Source organism: Leopardus geoffroyi, chromosome B3 (assembly GCF_018350155.1).
Source record: "Leopardus geoffroyi isolate Oge1 chromosome B3, O.geoffroyi_Oge1_pat1.0, whole genome shotgun sequence".
Lineage (NCBI taxonomy): Eukaryota > Metazoa > Chordata > Mammalia > Carnivora > Felidae > Leopardus > Leopardus geoffroyi.
Window position 1 is genome coordinate 93783172 of NC_059337.1, and position 21298 is coordinate 93804469.

Genomic DNA, 21298 nt, shown 5'->3' on the forward strand with positions numbered 1-21298 from the left:
TTACCAATGAAGTTTCTGTAATTCCTTCTCATTCCATTCCTCATCCTGAATTAAACCAGGAAAACATTCAAAGGGATGCCTGTTTGTCTCATCAGATCTGATCGCCTCAATAACTGGAAACTCATTCCTGATACCAGACTTCTGAAGATTTTCTTTAGCAGAACATCTAGCTTTCTTTTGTTTGATATAAAATTCACTTTCACTTTCTTCAGTTTCAGATTCAGAAATCACTGGGATTTTCCTTGTGGTGTTTCTTGTGCTTTTCCTCAGGTGAACCACTGTTTCTTCAGTATTTCTTGCTGTATTTTTCTTAGCAACTGCAGCTTTCCTTCTAATTCCCTTTTCTGTTTCACTCTCTTCACTAGACAAATCTGATGAGGACTGCTGCTTGTAAAATGACATAGACACATTTTTTATTTTCTTCGATTTTGGTAACAACCTTGCATTTTTCTTAAAGTCAGAGGTGACCATTTGTTCTTTTTTAGGACTAGATATTTTGATTTTCTGGTTGACAGTGAGTAAATCACATTCACTGCAGTCTTCCTTGTTTTTACTTTCATGGCCCTCACTAAACTCAAATGCATTTTTGAAGGTTTTTGTGGGCTTACTGATCAAACTGGTAGTTTCATTTAAGTCTGATTTACTTTCTTTTTGATGCTTTGGCACTGCAAAATCTGTAACTGCTTTAATGGTGCTATAAGAGAGATTATACTTCATGCATTTTTGTTCTATCACTTTTTTAGATTTAAGTGGTGTCATTAAAATATAAGCTTCCTTCGGATTAAGAGCCATACATTTTCTTTCTTCGTCCAAGAAAAACGGTTGCCTTAAGGTCAGAATGTCAATGGATACATTCGATTCTTCAGTTCTCTCTTTAATTTCATAAGACAAAACCAAAGATCAAAATCTCAAATTAGCTACAAAGCACAGAATTTTTTTTTCTAAAATAAAATATATATATTTTTTCTCCATAAACTCCATTGTACACACTACTGCCATTATTAGTTTTTCAGAAGCACCGGTTGATTCAGATTACTGCCCCTTCAATTGTAAACATATTTTTTATACCAACCAGTCCTTGACTTCTTAAAGTCTACTTAGTGTACATATAAGCTCCTCTGTCTGGCCTTCAATGTAGTTCTAATCTCTCACTGTACTCAAATGTGAACCAAATTCTATGTCTACTACACCACGGTTTTCCTGATTCTCAACTTTTCACTAATATCATTCTACATGGAAAGTTTTCTTCACTCAAAAACCAAATCACTACCTGCTTCAGTTCCATTCTATAACCCACCTAATCCACAAACTTTATCCTGATTCTCTCAATTGAATGAAAACTCTCCTTCAAATTTCCAGCATACTTTTATTTATTTATTTATTTATTTTTATAATATATGAAATTTATTGTCCAAATTGGTTTCCATAAAACACCCAGTGCTCATCCCAAAAGGTGCCCTCCTCAATACCCATCACCCACCCTCTCCTCCCTCCCACCCCCCATCAACCCTCAGTTTGTTCTCAGTTTTTAACAGTCTCTTATGCTTTGGCTCTCTCCCACTCTAACCTCTTTTTTTTTTTTTTTTTTTTTCCAGCATACTTTTAAATAATGCCATGTTTGACATTGTGCCTTGCATTATACTTAACAAATTTGTCTTTGAAGTAGACTGAAAAAAAAAATCCTTAATGGTATGAATTTTGTTTTTGCTTTTGGAATCTTTTTTTCTTTTTCTTTTTTTTTTTTCGCAGTTAGTACAGAGTCTTTCACATGTACAGTAAATGATAAATCAGTATTTGTTAAATCTTATTTAGGTGACGTAAGAAAACCAGTAAGGTTGCAAAACCTTACTAGGTATGTAATATACGGAATGGAAGCTATCCTAATTAGGAGAATATGGAACTCGATAGGTATGGCCCTATGCTCATCCCCAGTGGTGGCCGTGGAAAGACATTTCTGCTGATTCACCCAAACTCCATGAAGTATCATGGATAACAAGCAAACTAGAAATTGAGAATATTTATTATACTGTGTCACTAAAGAAAGCAAATTAAAATGAGAGAAATTCTCTAATTTGAAACTTAAGAAACCAGAAACCAAACTAATTTAATTTCTAATTGTAAATTATCCAATTACAATTATAAATATGTACAAATTATAAATTGTCACAGCAACCATCCTAGTTAAATACTTCAATGACCTACACATGTTACGTACCACTTTACAAGATGAATGATAAAATTAAAGACTGATGAGTAATGTTGAATGCTGGGGAGAAAAGAAGCCACTAAATTATAATTCATGGAAAAGTGGTACGGATAAAAGGTAATCAAAGTTTCTATAAGATTTCTCAATGGAATTATCTATCTTTGTGAAGGAAGTGTTTTCTTTTAATTCCTCATATAAATCTGACTCAAATGTTTAATGGGAAATTTGAAAATTTTGAAATTTCTAATTTTGAACAAATCACTTTTAAAATATTTTTATTCATTTTATTAAATAATTTGAATGAAGATTCAAGCTATTCTGGATACTTTAATCTAAGTTACATGATCCTGATAGTCTAAACAGTATTGCCTTCCTCTCTACTTCTTTTAAACATTTATAAATGTTCTTCACTTTCACTACTTTCCACTTATAAGAAGAAATACAAAAAAATGCTACTAAGCTGATGGATTTAACTCAATATGAAATTTCAAACTTGCTAATGTGTCAAGAAAAGGTTCTTTAAATCTGTCATATAGGATTTCAATGAAATCATACTGGAAATCCACACTCACACATAGCTAAACTATGGCATTAATTTCATAAAAAGATTCATAGCCTTTAAACATTCCAAAAAGCATATTTAAAATGATATACAATTCTGTTTTTAACAAAAAGATTAGGGAAGCCTGGCTGGCTCAGTTGGTAGAGCATGTGAGTCTTGATCTTGGGGTCGTGAGTTTAAGCCCATGTTGGACATACAGTTTAAATAATTAAATAGATAAATAAATAAATAATAAAAATTATTTAGTGCCAAGATTAAGGGAGGCAAACCTACAAGTAAATATGTATGGTATGTAATGTAATGGATTTTTTTACTAATGTAATGGATTTTACAGCAAATCATGCTGTATAGAAAAGCAAAACCCTATTGTACATCTGAAACTAGTAACACTATGTTAATTATGCTTTAAAGAAAAAAAAAGTAATTCTAAAAAAAAAAAAAAACAAAACAATAAAAAATCCCCAGACATTTATAATGACTGTAATACTTAGTTTGCTATTTTTAGATTTGGAAATTTAAGACATCACTTTTATTATATTAAAAACATTTCAAATAAGAGCTGTATGCTTATTATAAAACCAATAAAGATATATCACCTTGCTTCTGACTTTTAATTATCCTTTCATTTGTTCTTTCACAATTTTCAAGTTTCTTTGAAGACAACTTTTCGTATGCTTTCATTCCAATTATTTCCTTCAAAACAAAAAGTTAGCTTTTTAACAACTACTATCTATAAACATGACCTCAAGCATTTTCACAGTATGTATCAAGCATACAAGTATCTAGGTACTTGCCGTTCTACAAATTTCATTAGTGGAGGTATTTAGAAACTCATTTGCCAGAGCCTGAGCTTTGGAAGAACCATGTGGGCATCCACTATCTTAGATATTTCTCTTATAAATTTAATACATGTGATTTGTTAGGTGCAAACACACACACACACACTTTAACCCTAACTCTAAGAGCTAACCTTTCGGTTATTACTGATTACACTTTCCCAATGAGACACTGAGAAAATAAATATCAAGCAAGACATTGCCAAACTGATTGTTAAGCTGATACTTAACAAACAGATACTTAACAAACAAAATGATTTCTGATTTGGTCCCAAAACTTTTTAGTAGCATCACACCATCACTCTTCGTATCATAGGGTATAGTAAAAGTTTACCTGATTAGTTAAGTCATTTTCTCCTCCATTTTGACAAGTATTATGCATTTGGTCATCTGAGAGCCTTAATCGTGGTTTATTTTGGCAATTATCATGGCACACGTTTAATTCTGGGGCTGCTGGCAACCTCCTGCGCTTACCATTTTTCAGTTCTATGAGTGCAAAGATGGAGATTTCAATAAATTATTATATATAAGCTGCCTTTCCATATTAAAGAATTCACTTTCGAAAATATTATCTAGCAAGGGCTGTAGGTTAATGTTCATACTTTTTTCCAGCAGGGAGGGTGCGATGGGATGTTAGTCAGATTATAGTTTTGGCAAAGAGTGAACACAAAAAAGTTCTGCCAGCTACCTTTCTAGTAATGGACATTCAAAAAAAAAAAAAAAAAAAAAAAAAAGAAAAATCCAGGCGCCTGGGGTGGGCTCAGTTGGTTGAGCGTTCAACTCTTGATTTCAGCTCAGGTCATGATCTCATGGTTTGTGGGACCGAGACCTGTGTTGGGCTTTGTGCTGAGCGTGGAGCCTGCTTACGATTTTCTCTCTCCCTCACTCTGCCCCTCTCCCCAGTTCAGGCACATGTGCTCTCTCCTTCTCTTTAAAAAAAAAAAAAAAAAAAAAGCTGAATGCTGACTATGAGCAGACTGCACTACAGTTTTTTAAGTATTAAAAAAATAATTTCAAGGCAGTACAAGTCAAAAACTGAATACAATATAAACTATAAACAGATAAATATGGAGCTCATGTAAGAATTTGCCACTATATCAGCAGAAAAGAAGAGACATACCCAAATGACAACAATCAATGTCATAAGTGGTGCTGGCTCTTTGCAGAACATCTGTTTGGTTTTCTCTTGCATTATTTTTCGCTGATTTTTGTACATCAGAGATAAATTTTCCAGTTTTCTGTTTTTGTCTGGCCTTTCTCTCTTTCTTTTCACAAGCCCTAAAACACAAGTGTAATATTTTTCCTTTAATTTTTATCTCAAAAAACTAAAACAAAAAAACTAAATTTAAATAAAGCCCCTCAGATAAAGTTTTATGCGCCCAGCAAAGATTACCTTTAATCTTACATTATTTAAGTCTTCATGATTCTACCCTTTCTCCCACAAAGAACTTAAGTATAAGGTCTTAAGTCAAAAGAATCAAATAAAACCCAAGTGCTTCCTACTCTATGCACTCTTACATCTCTACTTAAGCTAATCCTGTAAAAAAATTACAGGACAAATCCTGCCATTACCTATTTTTGGAAATAAATTTTATTTATTTCACCACATTCATCCACACCACCACATTCATTCAACTACTGTCTATGGCTGCTCTTCTGCTACAAAGGCAGAGTTGAACAGTTGCAATAGAGGCAGCATGCCCATAAAAACACTTCCTATCTGGCTCTTTACAGGAAAAAACTGTCCCCCCCATTCTAAGTTATTATATTGTACTATGATTAATTAACTTGTATCACAGTATCCCCTATGAGTTCCTTAAGGGCAAGAATTAATCAAATTTTCTTTGCTTTCCCTGTGCCAATACAGTGTGTGCTAAACAACTGATATTAACTTCTGAAGGAATGAATGAAAGAAAAAGGACCAAGAACTTTACACTCATGTTTAATAAGTACACCCTCTCAAAGGGTGGGTGTATGAGGATGCTTCCTGAAATGTCAACACTGTTATTTTCCTTTTACATTTATTTCATATGACAGAAATTCTAGTAAACTATTGCTTTCTAAAAACCCAAGATCAAGCGAACTACTTCAAAACTGTCATTTGCAGAAAAAAAAAAAAAAGAAAAAACCAATTTACATTGGTTACATGAAAAGATACATTTGTAAAACCTCCAATTTTATACCCAAAATGGGCACATTTTATCAAATGCAAATTATACCTCAATAAAGTTAGTTTTTAAAAAGTTAAGGAGTACTTTACCTTAATTGTTCTAGAAAATTATCAATATGCTCTTTCCACTTTTCTGGAAAGCCAAACATAAACTTCCTTATGAGATAATTTGGATATCCTATTCAACAAAAAACAAACAAAAAATTACCTAAAAGCCAAAAATTTTAAAGACATGTAATTGGTTCACTAAGTCATTAAAAATATATACACTTATTGCTAACTGTGCGCCAGGCACAGCCACAAATACTAAGGATTCATCAGTCAACAAAATGAAACAAAAATCCCTGCCTTCATGGAACCTGCCTTTTCATGTCAAACAGAAAGCAAACCAATAAACATACATTTTTTTTTGTTAGATGGTCATCAATGCTATGGAGAAAAATTATGCACTTAATGGGTCAAGGAGTATTAGTGTATTTATGCTGAGGGAGGAAAGGGAAGCAGATTGCACTTTTAAAAGAGAGGTTCTTACTGAAATAGCATCATTTGAGTAAAGCTCTGAAGGACATGAGGTAGTGAGTTTAACATGGGATTAAAACACTGGAAGCAAAAGGGACAAAGCAAAAGGCTATGGTAAGTGTGTGCCTGGCCTGTCTGTAAAAATTAGTGCAGACGGAGCAGAGTGAAGAAAGGCTAGTACTAGGAGGCTCTTCAGAAGGGAATAGGAACAGTGGAGGAACATGAAAGATTATAAGGCCTTGTGGTTACTTCATGACCTAGTCTTTGACTTTGGGTGAAATGGGAAGCTATATAAAGATTGTGAGCAGAGGAGCCACAGGATTTGACTCACTTTAACAGGACTGTATTAGCTGCTATTTTGAGAAGTCTGTGGAAGTAAAAGTGAAGAAATAACGAGACTAGTTAGGATTTTGTAATCATTCAGACAAAAGATAAGGGAGAGGTATATACCATAGAGGTCAGCAGAGGCCTGGGTTCTGGATATATTTTTGGAGGTAATGCCAATAGGATGTACCTACCCACTAGATGTGGGTGTGAGAGAAACAGGATTTAAGATGTCTCCAAGGATTCTGGCTAGCCACTGGAAACAAAGAAAGGGGGAAGACCATTAAACAGATTTCAGGGAGATCAGGTTTTAGACACATGAAGTTTGAGATGCCTGTAGATATCCTAGTGGAGATGTGAAATGGGCAGCCACCAACGAAAATGAGTTGGGTGGCTTGAGGAGTATTTTTGGTAAGAGATATAAATTTGGCATTTGTCATCATATAGATGAAATTTAAAGCCTAAAAGAAATCAACACAGCACTGAGTGTGGAAAGAGCTTTAGTCTATCCTATTATTCAGAGGCAAAGAAGAAAGAGCAAAATAAGCAAATAAACTAAGAAGGAACAGGAAGTGAGGTGGCATGAAAATTGGAATATGGTGTTCCAGAAGGCAAATAAGGAATTAAAAGGGGGTAAGTATGATTAAGTGCAGTAAACATATATTGGATTTAACAATGTGGGGGCCACCGGTAACTGTGATAAGGGCTGTTTGGTAAAGATTTGGGGTTTAAGGCATGATTAAAGAGAATTTTTTAAAAGTGGGAAAGAATTCAAGGAATTAGATATAACAAATCTTCTGAGTTGTTTTGCTGTAAATAAGAGCAAACAGTGGCTGAAATAAGTGGAGTTAAAAGACTTTTTTGTTTGTTTTTGTTTTGACAGGAGAAGGGAGAGTTACTAGAGTGATATCCTTGAGTAAGAGAAAAAATGAGAAATAGAGTACAAATGGCGAGGCTGACAAAGACAGAACATGAACAGTTCATTCATAACAAAAACAGATATAGATGCAAGCAGGTCAGTTAGGTGATGGTGAAGTTCTCTTCTGATTGTTTCTATTGCTAAGGTGCTCCCCTCCCTGCCACCTCCCCTGTGAGTGGGAGAAAGGAGGTAATGAAAATTTGTAAAAATATGCAGTAGTCACTAAGGAGGATGGGAGAGTGAATGCATTAGGGAAATGTGGTAGGATACCAAATGGCACTAAGAGACCACAATTTTTGCTGGTAATCACCATCTTAAAGTAGAATGCTCAGGTGTGTTTTTCTTCAGCCACATTACCGTGTTCAAGCATAGACAGAAAATTAGATTATACCAGGAATGGGGTTGTACTGGGGAGGTTCAATAAACTAGTTAAATTATAGCCTTATAATATCTCACATGAACTTTTTAAAATCACTAGACTGACTCAAACTGTCAATAAGGGTGATTAAATCAGGGAAAAATGACCAACACATACAATAGTTTTACATAATGTGGTCAATTCTGTTTTAAAACTTAGTTTTGATTGATTCATCATTTTAAAACACCTAATTAAGAGTAAAAACATATATATCAGTTAGAAATATGGTTAATTGCTTCACTGAAAGTAATTTATCAACTAATAATGTCAGTCATTACCTGCTTCTTTCATGGAAATCCGGTCTATCATCCCTTTTAATATATAAATGTTGCCTGATAAAGTCTTAAGTTTGTTGTGCTTAATCCGTTCTATAATTACATTACTGTGCCAATATATGTTAGTGATGTCTCTAGGAGAAAATAGCGTAGTTAAGGCCAAAATATTCACATTTTACCAATAATCACAATGTACATATATAAGTATACAAATTATAATAGAAAGTAATAAATTTGCACTCCAGCTACATTAGCAGTGTTATTCATCTAATTACAAAACATCTGAGGGCCAAACATTGCAGAACTCAACTACCTTGCTAATGTGATCCTCAGAATATGTGCCAAACTGTACTGTGGCCAAACCAAACCACTAATATAAAATTTACCCTCATCAAGGAAGCAGGGGCCTTCTCTAAATAACTGATGCTGACAATGCCTGCAACTTCATCTTAACTGATGCCAACTTTCCAAAGAATGATTTTCCTGTCCCTCTCCTCAGAGCCTATACTGTTGTTAGATTTCATGCAGTTATATAGTTTGGATCCCTCTAATCTTGCGGGTTTTTTTTAACCCTCACTACACAGCCAAGTGTTTTTACCTTCCTCTTTAAAAAGTACCAAAAAGAGGTTCCAGTTGGGAAAAAAACAAACTGCAGAATCAAATCACTAACCCATAGATCTACTCTTCTTATTTCCTTAAATGATGCTAAGAATATAAAACAGAAAGAACAAAACTTTAAGATGTATTAGATAGATGTTGAACATTCCCAATTCATCAGATAAACATACTAAATACAAGCATAATATGACAGTGAAGTTCCTTTCATTTGGTCAAATGGGGTTAAACTCCTACTATTTTAATACAGTGATCTTGTTCCTTTTTATTTTATTTAACTAACATTTAAATAGCACTCTAAAAGCACTGTTTTCAAGTCTTGCAAATATTAATTTAATACTCAAAATAACGCAAGAATGGGTAATATTATTATCACCACTGCGCAGAGAAAGAGACTGAAACTGAAAAAGGATAAGTAACTTGTCCAGGTCATATAGCTTGGAAGATAGCAGCAACAGGGATTCCAACAAAGGCAACATAGACTGTCTCTTTGATATTAAGGAAATGGGCACAAGACAAGCATAAATAGAGTGGGGAAGGCAGATTTTAAATAATCAACTTACGAACTTCTAGGTAAGTACCCTGACCAGTAATATCCTGTATTATTTTATTTTTATTTTTTTTAGAGCTTCCATTAATTTTATTTATTTATTTATTTTTATAATATATGAAATTTATTGTCAAATTGGTTTCCATAAAACACTATCCTGTATTATTTTATTACAACCTTTTATTACAAATATTGTACCACTAAGAAATTGGTTTCAAAAAAAAGGAAATGGTGATAAGAGAGTAGCAGAATTAGGCAAAGCCCACTTACCTGATGATACTTTTGCATTAGGGAGAACCAGAAAGTGCCAATGATTACCTAATATGTAGCTGTATGGCAAAGTTTTAAATAATTCTGATTCCTTTTCTGGATCAGTAATTTAAATCTGGTTGTCCCAATTTACATGTGAGAATCTGAACTGAAATGCATGTAGTAAATATTAGCTAACTATATATAATTAAGCAGAGAATACCAGTCCACTTATTAGAACCTCTGAAAAAAAAATAAAGCTCTGTGTATATAAATTTGAGCTGTTACTATTCTAAAAGTAACTTAACAGGCAAAACCAAGAAAGCTGTTCACAATCAACATGGTCAGGTACTGCACAGTCATTTTACTTTCCTGTCTTCAGTCTGTAACCTTGTTAGAAAGTCTTTTGTTTTGTAGGAGGATGCTATTTTCCATCAATCTCCTTTAAGCTCTTATACATGAGTATCTTATTTTGTTATACATTTTATAAGAATATTGAAATGTTATACTTACGTCAATTTTCCTTCTACACATATAGCAGTATTATTATTGATGACTTTAATCATCCATTCCTGTAGTTGGACCACCTAATCAGCATAAAATGAAGTATATATTCCCTGTATTACTTGTAGCATAAATATTACAAAATCAATTTACATTAAATTAAAAGAAAAACTCATATAAGTAATGCAAATGATTCCTTACTGCTCATCTATATGAGAATCACATTCTATTTCAAACAGTAATAAGGCATGGGGTGCCTGGGTGGCTAAGTCGGTTAAGTGTCCAACCACAGCCTGGGTCATGATCTCACAGTTAGTGAGTTCGAGCCCTGCATCAGGCTCTGTGCTGACAGCTCAGAGCTTGGAGCCTGCTTCGGATTCTGTATCTCCCTCTCTCTGCCCTTCCCCTGCTCGCATTCTCTGTCTCCCTCTCAAAAATAAATAAATATTAAAAAAATTTTTTTTTAATAGTAATAAGGTAAAAACTCTTATATATAATGAAACAGAAAAGAGGGAGAATGAATGGGGGTTATACTGAATAATTTGCTCTCCAATCCAAAATCAATTATACTTCAAATATTAGGTCAAATATCTCCAACACTGGAGAAAAAAAAATTACCTAAAATTCTAAGGTATCCATTAAAGACAAAAGACCTAACTTAGAAAAAAGAATCAGTTATATAGTATACACTGCATCATCACTCTTATCCCCTAAAAAATACAGCATTTTGTTTTTGCAAGGTTGATTTTGAGTTGCATTCAGTTTTTTCTAAACTATGAAGGTGATTGCTAATAATCTGTATTTAACAGCAGTCTATCCCAAAGCAAACATCTAAACAGCTCAGAAAATTCTTTATTTTAGGACAAAATACAATTGTAGAGGAAAATTTCTGTGAATGTCTGTATTAAGGAATTGCTTTTATTGACTAACAATTTAACACTGAACTATTTCTGATGAGAAATTCAGCAAAAGTCATAAAATAATTTGAGTAGCCATTTACTTTACATATAAAAAATTACAAATTTATAAAGATAAATTCTTCAGAGGTAGTTTCATGCTAAGCCAGAAAAATGTGCTAAAATGGAAGGTGCTCTTAATTATTGCACTTCTCAATTATGTTCATTTTAATTTTTATTTTTTTTCCTCAGTTATGTTCATTTTTAAAGTTACAGGTAGAACTTGGGGAACAGGCAATGAAATTCCTTTTGCTTTTTAACACTTCCACATCTGGAACTACCTAAGATAGATCAAAGAACAGACAGATGTAGATGATATTAAAAATAAAAACCACTAGGCAGTGCTCCAAGCACCTTAGATTCAATGACTCATGTTAACCTTGTAACACTAGGAGGCAGGTAATATCATCCTCATTTTATAAAGAAAAACTACAAAGTCTAGTTAAATACCTTGTCCATGTCACATGCAGCTAGTGAGGGGCACAGTGGGGTTACAAATTTGGGAATTCTGGCTCTAGTATCTTGTACCATCCTGCTTACATAAAATATCAAAATGTTTATTCATAGTCATTCAGCAAATATTTCTTGAGCTCTACTATGTGCCAGGCACTGTTTTAGGCAGTGGGTTTTGGCAAGAAACAAAATAAAACGGCTGCCCTATTAGAGCAAATGTGTAATGTGTGTGTGCATGCACGTATAAGCACAGGGGTTGGGAGAGGGTGTGTGGAAGCAAGTTGACTGGTGGTGGTTATATCCAAACAAATGGACAAATAATGTCTGCCAGTGATAATTATCAAAAATAAGTACAAGGGGAGAAGTAGGGGGATCCATACTTCCTGTGTCTCTCAAAGAAAGAAGTGCAGAAGCCAGAGGACTTTGAACCCCAGAGCCTGGGAGGAAAAGAGACTGAATCTACTAGGAAGAAAATAGGAAAACTGGAGAAAAGATAGGTGGGTGATTGCGAACTGGGGGAGATAAAAAGGGCTGTGTGGGCACGGAGGTGAGCGACCCCCTTCTGCAGAAAAACAAAGGAAACAGAAAAAGTGGCTAGGGAAGTGCAGGACCGTATCTGGACAGGAGAAAGACCTCAGACTGAGACTGAGAGGGATCCTATCTCTAACTGAGGGGCTTCCTTTGCACTGGGGTCGGCTGCCTGTTCACGCACCTGGGTAGGTCAGGGGAGCAGTCCGCAGTTGGAGAAAGTGATTCCCTCCCTGGGGGGCTGCGCGATAGTACAAAGCCTGCCTGCGTCTGCCATCCCCGGGCTCAGTGGCTGGGCTGAGAACACAGGCCGCAGTAGGAGAAGGAGGCCCCCTCCCTGGAGTGCTGTGGGAAAAGACAAAGCCTGCCTGTGTCTGCCACCCGGGGGGCTCCCCAGCAAGGCAGGTCGGCTGGCTGCGCAGTCTACAATAGGAGAAAGTGGCCCCCTCCCTGGAGTCCTGTGGGAAAAGACAAAGCCTGCCTGTGTCCGCCTGCGTTCGCCACCCCTGGCGGCAAGGACTGCGGTGCAGTCTGCAGTAGAAGGCAGTCCTCCCTGAAGTGCGGAGGCACAGACATATCCAGCCGGGACCACATATCGGGCTGCATTGAGAGAAGCTTCCCCAGTGCCAGAGTGCACGGAACGGGACTTTGAGTCTTAGCCAAGCACAGGGCCAGGGGAGTTGGCAGAGAGAGGAGGACTGCCTGTCTGCAGCCATGGCACAGTGAGGATGACTCAAACTGAGTCCACCGGGTCCAGCTCTGTGGAGAAGAGACTAGGGAATCACCATCTTCCCGCTGCCGCCACCACAACCACCGCCAAGGCAGGGCCTCAGGGATCACTCAAGGGGCCCACAGTGGAGGTGGGTCCAGATTACACCAAACCATGCCCCTTCACACTGGGTAACTAACTGCCTATCTACCGGAGAGGGACAGACCCTGCAGACAGCTCCTCCAAACAGGTGCAGCAGCATTGCCTGGGTTAACTCTAGGTCAATTCTGGATATATAGATATATTCTACCCACCCCATTTCTCCTCCTTATCTCTTCCTTTCCCTAGGCTGGTTACTCTGGTTATTGGTCTAAACAGACATATTCAATCCATTGTCTTGATACATGTTCTACACCTCCTTCTTAACACTCCCTTCTCTCTCTCTGAAATAATCAAGCCATATAGTTTCTCTGTCTAGGTAACTTTATCTTTCATTTTCTGTGCCTCCTTTATTTTCCTCTCTCTCTCTGAATTAAGCCTTTTAGTCTCTCTGCCTCGTCAATGTTTATTTTTTCTCCTCCCCAACCCCCGCTTCCTGTCATTTCTCTCTTTGTATGTGCTCCTCCATCAGGACCGCCTCCACCCTCTTCATTACTTGTAGTCGGTATTTTGGGGTTTCTTGTTTTTAGTCTTTAAATTTTTGTTTCTGTTTATTTGTTTGTGTTATTTGTTTGTGTGTTTGCATGTTTTTGTCTCCTGTTTGTCTATCTGTTCTCCTTTACAGGGCTAATCCAAAGAACAAATCAAAGCACACCTGGTGGGGGGTCCAAAATATCACTAAGAGTAGGGTAATAAAATAACCAAAGTCACAACAACAGAGAGCAAGTAACAATCTTTGAAAAAACACCTCCTGAAGGGCCAGGCCGTGGACAGTGTATGACCCTCCTTTAATACAGCAGTGCTCGCAGGGGCAGAGCATACAACAAGCTTTTAAAACACATAAGGGACAGAAAACTAGCCAAAATGATGAAACGGAAGAATTCTCCTCAAAAGAAATTCCAGTAAGTAGCAACAGCTAATGAACTAATCAAACCAATTTAAGTGATATAAATGAACAAGAATTTAGAATAATAGTCATAAAATTAATTGCTGGGCTTGAAAAAAGCACATAGGACAGCAGAGAATCTACTGCTACAGAGATCAAGGGACTCAAAAACAGTCGTGATGAATTAAAAAATGCTATAAATGAAGTGCAAAATAAAACTGAGGTGGCCACAGTGTGGACTGAAGAGGCAGAGGGGAGAATAGGTGAATGAGAAGATAAAATTATGGAAAAAGAGGAAGCTGAGAAAAAGATTAAAAAATCCAGGAATACGAGGGGAGGATTAGAGAACTAAGGGGTGCAATCAAATGGAAGAAGATCTGTATCATAGGAATTCCAGAAGATGAAAAGAGAAAGAAAAGGGCTGAAGATGTACTTGAACAATTCATAGCTGAGAACTTCCCCAATCTGGGGAAGGAAACAGGCAGTGAAATCCAAGATGCACAGAGTACTTCCTTCAGATGAAACTTGAATCGATCTGCTGCATGACATATCATAGTGAAAGTGGCAAAATACAAGAATAAGGAGAGAATTCTGAAAGCAGCTAGGGATAAACAGGCCTTAAAATACAAAGGTAGACATATAAGGGTAGTAGCAGACTTATTTACTGAAACTTGGCAGGCCAGAAAGGAATGCCAGGAAATCTTCAATGTGATGAACAGGAAAAATATGTAGCCAAGAATCCTTTATCCAGCAAGCCTGTAATTCAGAATAGGAGAGATAAAGGTTTTCCCAAACAAACAAAAACTGAAAGAATTCATCACCACTAAACCATCCCGACAAGAGATCCTAAGGGGAACTATGCGAGTGAAATGTTGCAAGGACCACAAAGTACCAGAGACATCACTACAAGCATGAAACCTACAGACATCACAATGACTCTAAACCCGTATCTGTCAATAATAACACTGAATGTAAATGGACTAAATACTCCAACCAAAAGACAGAGGGTATCAGAATGGATAAAAAAAACAAGACCCATCTCTCTGCTGTTTACAAGAGACTCATTTTAGACCTGAGGACACCTTTAGATTGAAAGTGAGGGGATGGAGAACTATCTGTCATGCTACTGGAAGTCAAAAGAAAGCTGGAGTAGCCATATTTACATCAAACAAACTCGACTTTAAATTAAAGGCTGTAACAAGAGATGAAGAAGGGCATTATATAATAATTACAGGGTCTATCATCAGGAAAAGCTAACAATTATAAATGTCTATGCACCGAATTCGGCAACACCCAAAAATATAAAACAATTAATCACAAACATGAGCAATCTTACTGATAAGAATGTGGTAACTACAGGGGACGTTAATACTCTACTTACAACAACGGACAGATCATCTAGACAGAGAATCAATAAAGAAACAAGAACCCTGAATTATACATTGGACCGGATAGACTTGACAGATATATTTAGAACTCTGCATTCCAAAGCAACAGAATATACTTTCTTCTCGAGTGCACATGGAAATTCTCTAAGATAGATCACATACTGGGCCACAAAACAGCCTTTAATAAGTATAAAATAACTGAGATCATACCATGCACACTTTCAGACCACAATGCTATGAAGTTTGAAATCAACCACAGGAAAAGTCTGGAAAACCTCCAAAAGCATGGAGGTTAAAGAACATCCTACTAAAGAATGAATGGGTCAACCAGGCAATTAGAGAAGAAATTAAAAAATATATGGAAACAAAACGAAAATACAACAATCCAAACGCTTTGGGATGCAGCGAAGGCAGTCCTGAGAGGAAAATACATTGCAATCCAGGCCTATCTCAAGAAACAAGAAAAATCCCAAATACAAAATCGAATAGCACACCTAAAGAAACTAGAAGCAGAACAGCAAAGACACCTCAAACCCAGCAGAAAAAGAGAAATAATAAAGATCAGAGCAGAAATAAACAATACAGAGTCCAAAAAAACAGTAGATCAGATCAATGAAACCAAGAGTTGGTTTTTTGAAAAAATAAAATTGATAAACCTCTAGCCAGGCTTCTCAAAAAGAAAAGAGAGAGGACCCAAATAGATAAAATCACAAATGAAAATGAAATTATTACAATCAATCCCTGAGAAATTTTCAGGGAATACTATGAAAAATTATATGCCAACAAACTGGACAACCTGGAAGAAACGGACAAATTCCTAAGCACCCACACAGTTCCAAAACTCAAATGGGAAGAAATAGAAAATTTGAACAGGCCCATAAGTAGGGAAGATATTGAATCAGTTATCAAAAATCTCCCAAATGGGGCACCTGGATGGGGCTCAGTCAGTTGAGCGTCCGACTTTGGCTCAGGTCATGATCTCACGGTCTGTGAGTTCGAGCCCCATGTCAGGCTCTGTGCTGACACCTCAAAGCCTGGAGCTTGCTTCAGATTTTGTGTCTCCCTCTCTCTCTGCCCCTCCCCCACTCATGCTCTGTCTCTCTCTCTGTCAAAAATAAATAAACATTAAAAAATAAAAATAAAAATCTCCCAACAAATAAAACTCCAGGACCAGATGGCTTCCCTGGGGAATTCTACCAGACATTTAAGCAGAGATAATACCTATCTTTCTCAAGCTGTTCCAAAAAATAGAAAGGGAAGGAAAACTTCCAGACTTATTCTATGAAGCCACCATTACTTTGATTTCCAAACCAGAGAGACCCAGCAAAAAACGAGAACTACAGGCCAACATCCCTGATGAATATGGATGCAAAAATTCTCAACAAGATACTAGCAAATCGAATTCAACAGCATATAAAAAGAATTATTCACCATGATCTAGTGGGATTCATTCCTGGGTTGCAGGGCTGGTTCAGTATTTGTAAATCAATCAATGTGATACATAATATTAATAAAAAATAAGAACCATATGATCCTGTCACTAGATGTCGAAAAAGCATTTGACAAAATACAGCATCCTTTCTTAATAAAAGCCCTCCAGAAAGTTGGGATACAAGGAACATACTTAAACATCATAAAAATCACTTATGAAAAGCCCACAGTTAATATCATCCTCAATGCGGAAAAACTGAGAGCTTTCCGCCTGAGATCAGCAACACAACAGGGATGTCCACTCTCACCACTGTCGTTTAACATAGAATTGGAAGTCATAGCATCAGCAATCAGACAACAAAAGGAAATCAAAGGCATCAAAATTGGCAAAGATGAAGTCAAACTTTCACTTTTCACAGACGACATGATACTCTCATGGAAAACCTCACAGACTCCAAAAGTCTGCTGGAACTGATACATGAATTCAGCAAAGTCACAGGGCACAAAATCAATGTACAGAAATTGGTTGCATTTTTATACACCAATAATGAAGCAACAGAAAGAGAAATAAAGAAACTGATCCCATTCACAGTTGCACCCAGAACCACCTAACCAAAGAGGTAAAAGATCTGTATGCTGAAAACTATAGGAAGCTTATGAAGGAAATTGAAGAAGATACAAAGAAATGGAAAAACATTCCATGTTCATGGATTGGAAGAATAAATATTGTTAAAACGTCAATACTACCCAAAACAATCTACACATTCAAGGCAATTCCAATCAAAACTGCACTGGCATTCTTCTCAAAACTAGAACAAACAATTCTAAAATTTGTATGGAACCACAAAAGACCCCGAATAGCCAAGGTAATACTGAAAAAGAAAACCAAAGTGGGAGGCATCACAATCCCAGACTTTTAGCCTCTACTACAAAGCTGTAATCATCAAGACAGCATGGTATAGGCACAAAAACAGACACATAGACCAATGGACTAGAAAAGAGACTCCAGAATTGGACCCACAAAAGTATGGCCAACTCATCTTTGACAAAGCAGGAAAGAATATCCAATGGAAAAAAGACAGTCTCTTTAACAAATGGTGCTGGGAGAACTGGACAGCAACATGCAGGAGAATAAAACTAGACCATTTTCTTACACCATTCACAAAAATAAACTCAAAATGGATGAAGGACCTGAATGTGAGACAGGAAACCATCAAACCCTAGAGGAGAAAGCAGGAAAAAACCTCTCTGACCTCAGCCACAGCAATTTCTTACTCGACACATCCCCAAAGGCAAGGGAATTAAAAGCAAACATGAACTATTGGGACTTCATCAAGATAAAAAGCTTCTGCAATGCAAAGGAAACAATCAACAAAACTAAAAGGCAACTGACAGAATGGGAAAAGATATTTGCAAATGGCATATCGGATAAAGGGCTAGTATCCAAAATCTATAAAGAACTCACCAAACTCCACACCCGAAAAACAAATAATCTAGTGAAGAAATGGGCAGAAGACAAGAATAGACATTTTTCTAAAGACATCCAGACGGCCAACAGGCACATGCAAAGATGCTCAATGTTATTCCTCATCAGGGAAATACAAATCAAAACCACACAGAGATACCACCTCGTGCCTGTCAGAGTGACTAAAATGAACAAATCAGGAGACTATTGATGCTGGAGAGGAGGTGGGGAAATGGGAACCTTCTTGCACTGTTGGTGGGAATGCAAACTAATGCAGCCGCTCTGGAAGACAGTGTGGAAATTCCTCAAAAAATTAAAAATAGATCTACCCTATGACCAGCAATAGCACTGCTAGGAATTTACCCAAGGGATACAGGAGTGGTAATGCGCAGGGGCACTTGTACTGCAATGTTTATAGCAGCACTTTCAACGGTAGCCAAATTATGGAAAGAGCCTAAATGTCCATCAACTGATGAATGGATAAAGAAATTGTGGTTTATGTATACAATGGAATACTACTTGGCAATGACAAAGAATGAAATCTGGCCATTTGTAGCAATGGGGATGGAACTGGAGAGTATTATGGTAAGTGAAGTAAGTCAGGCAGAGAAAGAAAGGTATCGTATGTTTTCACTCCTACATGGATCCTGAGAAACTTAACAGAAGTCCATGGGGGAGGTGAAGGGGGGAAAAACGTTACAGAGAGGGAAGGAGGCAAACCATAATAGACTCTTACATACTGAGAACAAACTGAGGGTTGATGGGAGGTGGGGGAGAGGGGAAATGGGTGATGGGCATTGAGTAGGGCACCTGTTGGGATGAGCGCTGGATGTTGTATGGAAACCAATTTCACAATAAATTATATTTAATATAAAAAATAAAAATAAAAATTCTCCCTGTTCGTGTTCAAAATAAAAAAATAGTAAGTATAAGGAATACTTACTTAGTCATGGAAGGTCTTGGAACAGAGAAATGAATAAAGTGAGGAATAAGCCATAGGGGTATCTCAGAGTAGAGTCTTCCAGGCAAAGGGAACAGGTACAAAGGCCCTGAGCAGATAGCACAGAGGGCAAAGTAGCCTGAAAGAAGTAATCAAGAGAGCATGGGGTAGGCATGTCCAGGACAGAATTATGTAGAGTCTTGTAAACTATGGTAAAGGCTTAGGGTTTTCTCTTGAAGACAGAAAATTTAGAGGATTTGGAGCAGAGTAATGAGATGATTTATTATTTTAAGGGGCTACTAGGTAGAAATTGGACTATATAAAAATTCTGGCTTCTTTCTGGAGAGGGAGGCAACAGAGGAAGCAGGGAGACCATTAGTGTATATATATAATGCAAGAAATTAAGTGCTCTGGACCACTAAGTAGTGACTGAATAGTGAGAAGTGGCCAAATTCAGGACAGCAGAATCAACAGGATTTCCTCAAGGTTTGGATGTGGTGTATAAGAGAAAAACAAGAGTCTCAAGTAAATCTAAAAATTTTTAACCTAAGTATTTGGGGAAATGGTATTACTATGTACTAATATTGAAACAAAACAGAGAAGTTTTGGGGGGGAACAAATCATATTAAATCTGAGATTCCTATTAGATCTCAATGAAGAAGTCATACAGACAACTGAATATGTGAGTGTGGGATTCAGGAGAATGTTCTGGACTGGAGACATGTATTTGGGAACTATCAGCAGAGAAATGGAATTTAAAGCTATAGCACTGGATATACAGTCTTGTAAGTGTGAATAGATACTAGAGAGTCAGTTTCTAGGACTGATTTTGGGGAATTCCAACATTACGGGTTGTGACAAGAGGAAGCAGCAAAGGGGAATGAGAAAAATGGCCAGTGAGATAATAGAAAATCAAGAGTGAAATATCCTGAATTAAAAAAAAAAAAGTGATACATTTTAAGAAGGATGTTTTGATTCACTGTGTTAAACCTTTGTAAGCAATGGAACAGTAAGAAATAATAACCACTGGGTTTGGTGATAAGGAGATTACTGGTGAGCCTAAAAAGGACAACTTTAATGGAGTGGTGATTATAAACGTCCAAAGTGGAACATATTTAAGAGGGAATGAGAAGAAATGAAAACTGTGAATACATATAACTCTTTCAAGGTGTTTTGCAGTTAAGTAGAAACAAACAAAAATTGGATGGTAGATGAAATGGGATAGGGAGTAAAAGGAAGGTGGGCTTAGTTTTGTTTTTTGTTTTTTTTTAAATGCAGGCCCTGCCCCTCCCCTGCTTGTGCTCTCTCTCTCAAAATAGATAAATAAACTTAAAAAAAAAAATGGGGCACTTGGGTGGCTCAGTCAAATAAGCATCCTTTGGTCTCAGCTCAGGTCATGATCCTATGGTTTGTGGGTTCAAGCCCCATGCCGGGGTTGGCACTGACAGTGAGGACCCTGTTTGGGATTCTCTCTATCTTCTCTCTCTTCCCCTTCCCTGCTTGTGCTCTCTCTCTCTCTCTCTTAAAATAAACTTAAAAAAATAAAATAAAATGCAAGCCACGTTTCAACACGTTTCTATGCTAATGGAATGATCCAAAAGAGAGGAAACAAGAGGATAATTAGAGGGACAAAATCTTTTAGGTGGTAAGAGGAAATGAACTGGCCTTGAAAAGGGAGCACAAGGGGCGCCTGGGTGGCTCAGTCAGTTGAGCGTCTGAATTTGGCTCAGGTCATGACCTCATGGTTCCTGAGTTCGAGCCCTGCATCAGGCTCTGTGCTGACAGTTCAAAGCCTGGAGCCTGTTTCAGATTCTGTGTCTCCCTCTCTCTCTGTTCTTCCCCTGCTTGTACTCTCTCTCTCTCTTAAAAATAAATAAGCATTAAAAAAAATTAAAAAAAAAAAAAAGAAACGGGAGCACAAATTGTTCATATAACAGAAGGGAAAGCAGAATATGTAGATGAAGCAGTAAGTAGATTGGCAGATTTAATAATGGGAATATAAGGCTCTCAATAAGTTGAGAATGAGGAAGAGAGAGATTTGGAGATCTTAAGAGAGAAAGAGCATGAAATATTATTCTATGAAAGTCAGAGTGTACGGTGGATTGACAAGTGAAGTGTAGCAGGACTGATGTGCAATATTGAGAGTCCACTTGAGGTTTGTTGTCAAATTTAAAATGAGACCAGTCAGTATGGTTGTGCATTTTGTTCCAGCTGCTGCTTCTTAGGTATAGGTATA

At 36.9% G+C, this 21298-nt stretch overlaps 1 protein-coding gene across 9 annotated transcripts in view; it reads right to left on the reverse strand.

Moving 5' to 3' along the window:
• The window catches only part of MIS18BP1 (MIS18 binding protein 1), a 60959-nt gene that overhangs the window by 20538 nt on the left and 19123 nt on the right, over positions 1-21298 (reverse strand). For all 9 annotated transcript variants that reach the window (XM_045450875.1, XM_045450880.1, XM_045450872.1 and 6 more), the window contains 7 exons: positions 10157-10230; positions 8233-8363; positions 5865-5952; positions 4725-4882; positions 3939-4090; positions 3365-3461; positions 5-872 (listed from right to left, as the gene is read on the reverse strand). In XM_045450875.1, coding sequence (XP_045306831.1) covers positions 5-872; positions 3365-3461; positions 3939-4090; positions 4725-4882; positions 5865-5952; positions 8233-8363; positions 10157-10230 — 1568 coding nt within the window. The remainder of the gene's footprint in view (positions 1-4; positions 873-3364; positions 3462-3938; positions 4091-4724; positions 4883-5864; positions 5953-8232; positions 8364-10156; positions 10231-21298) is intronic.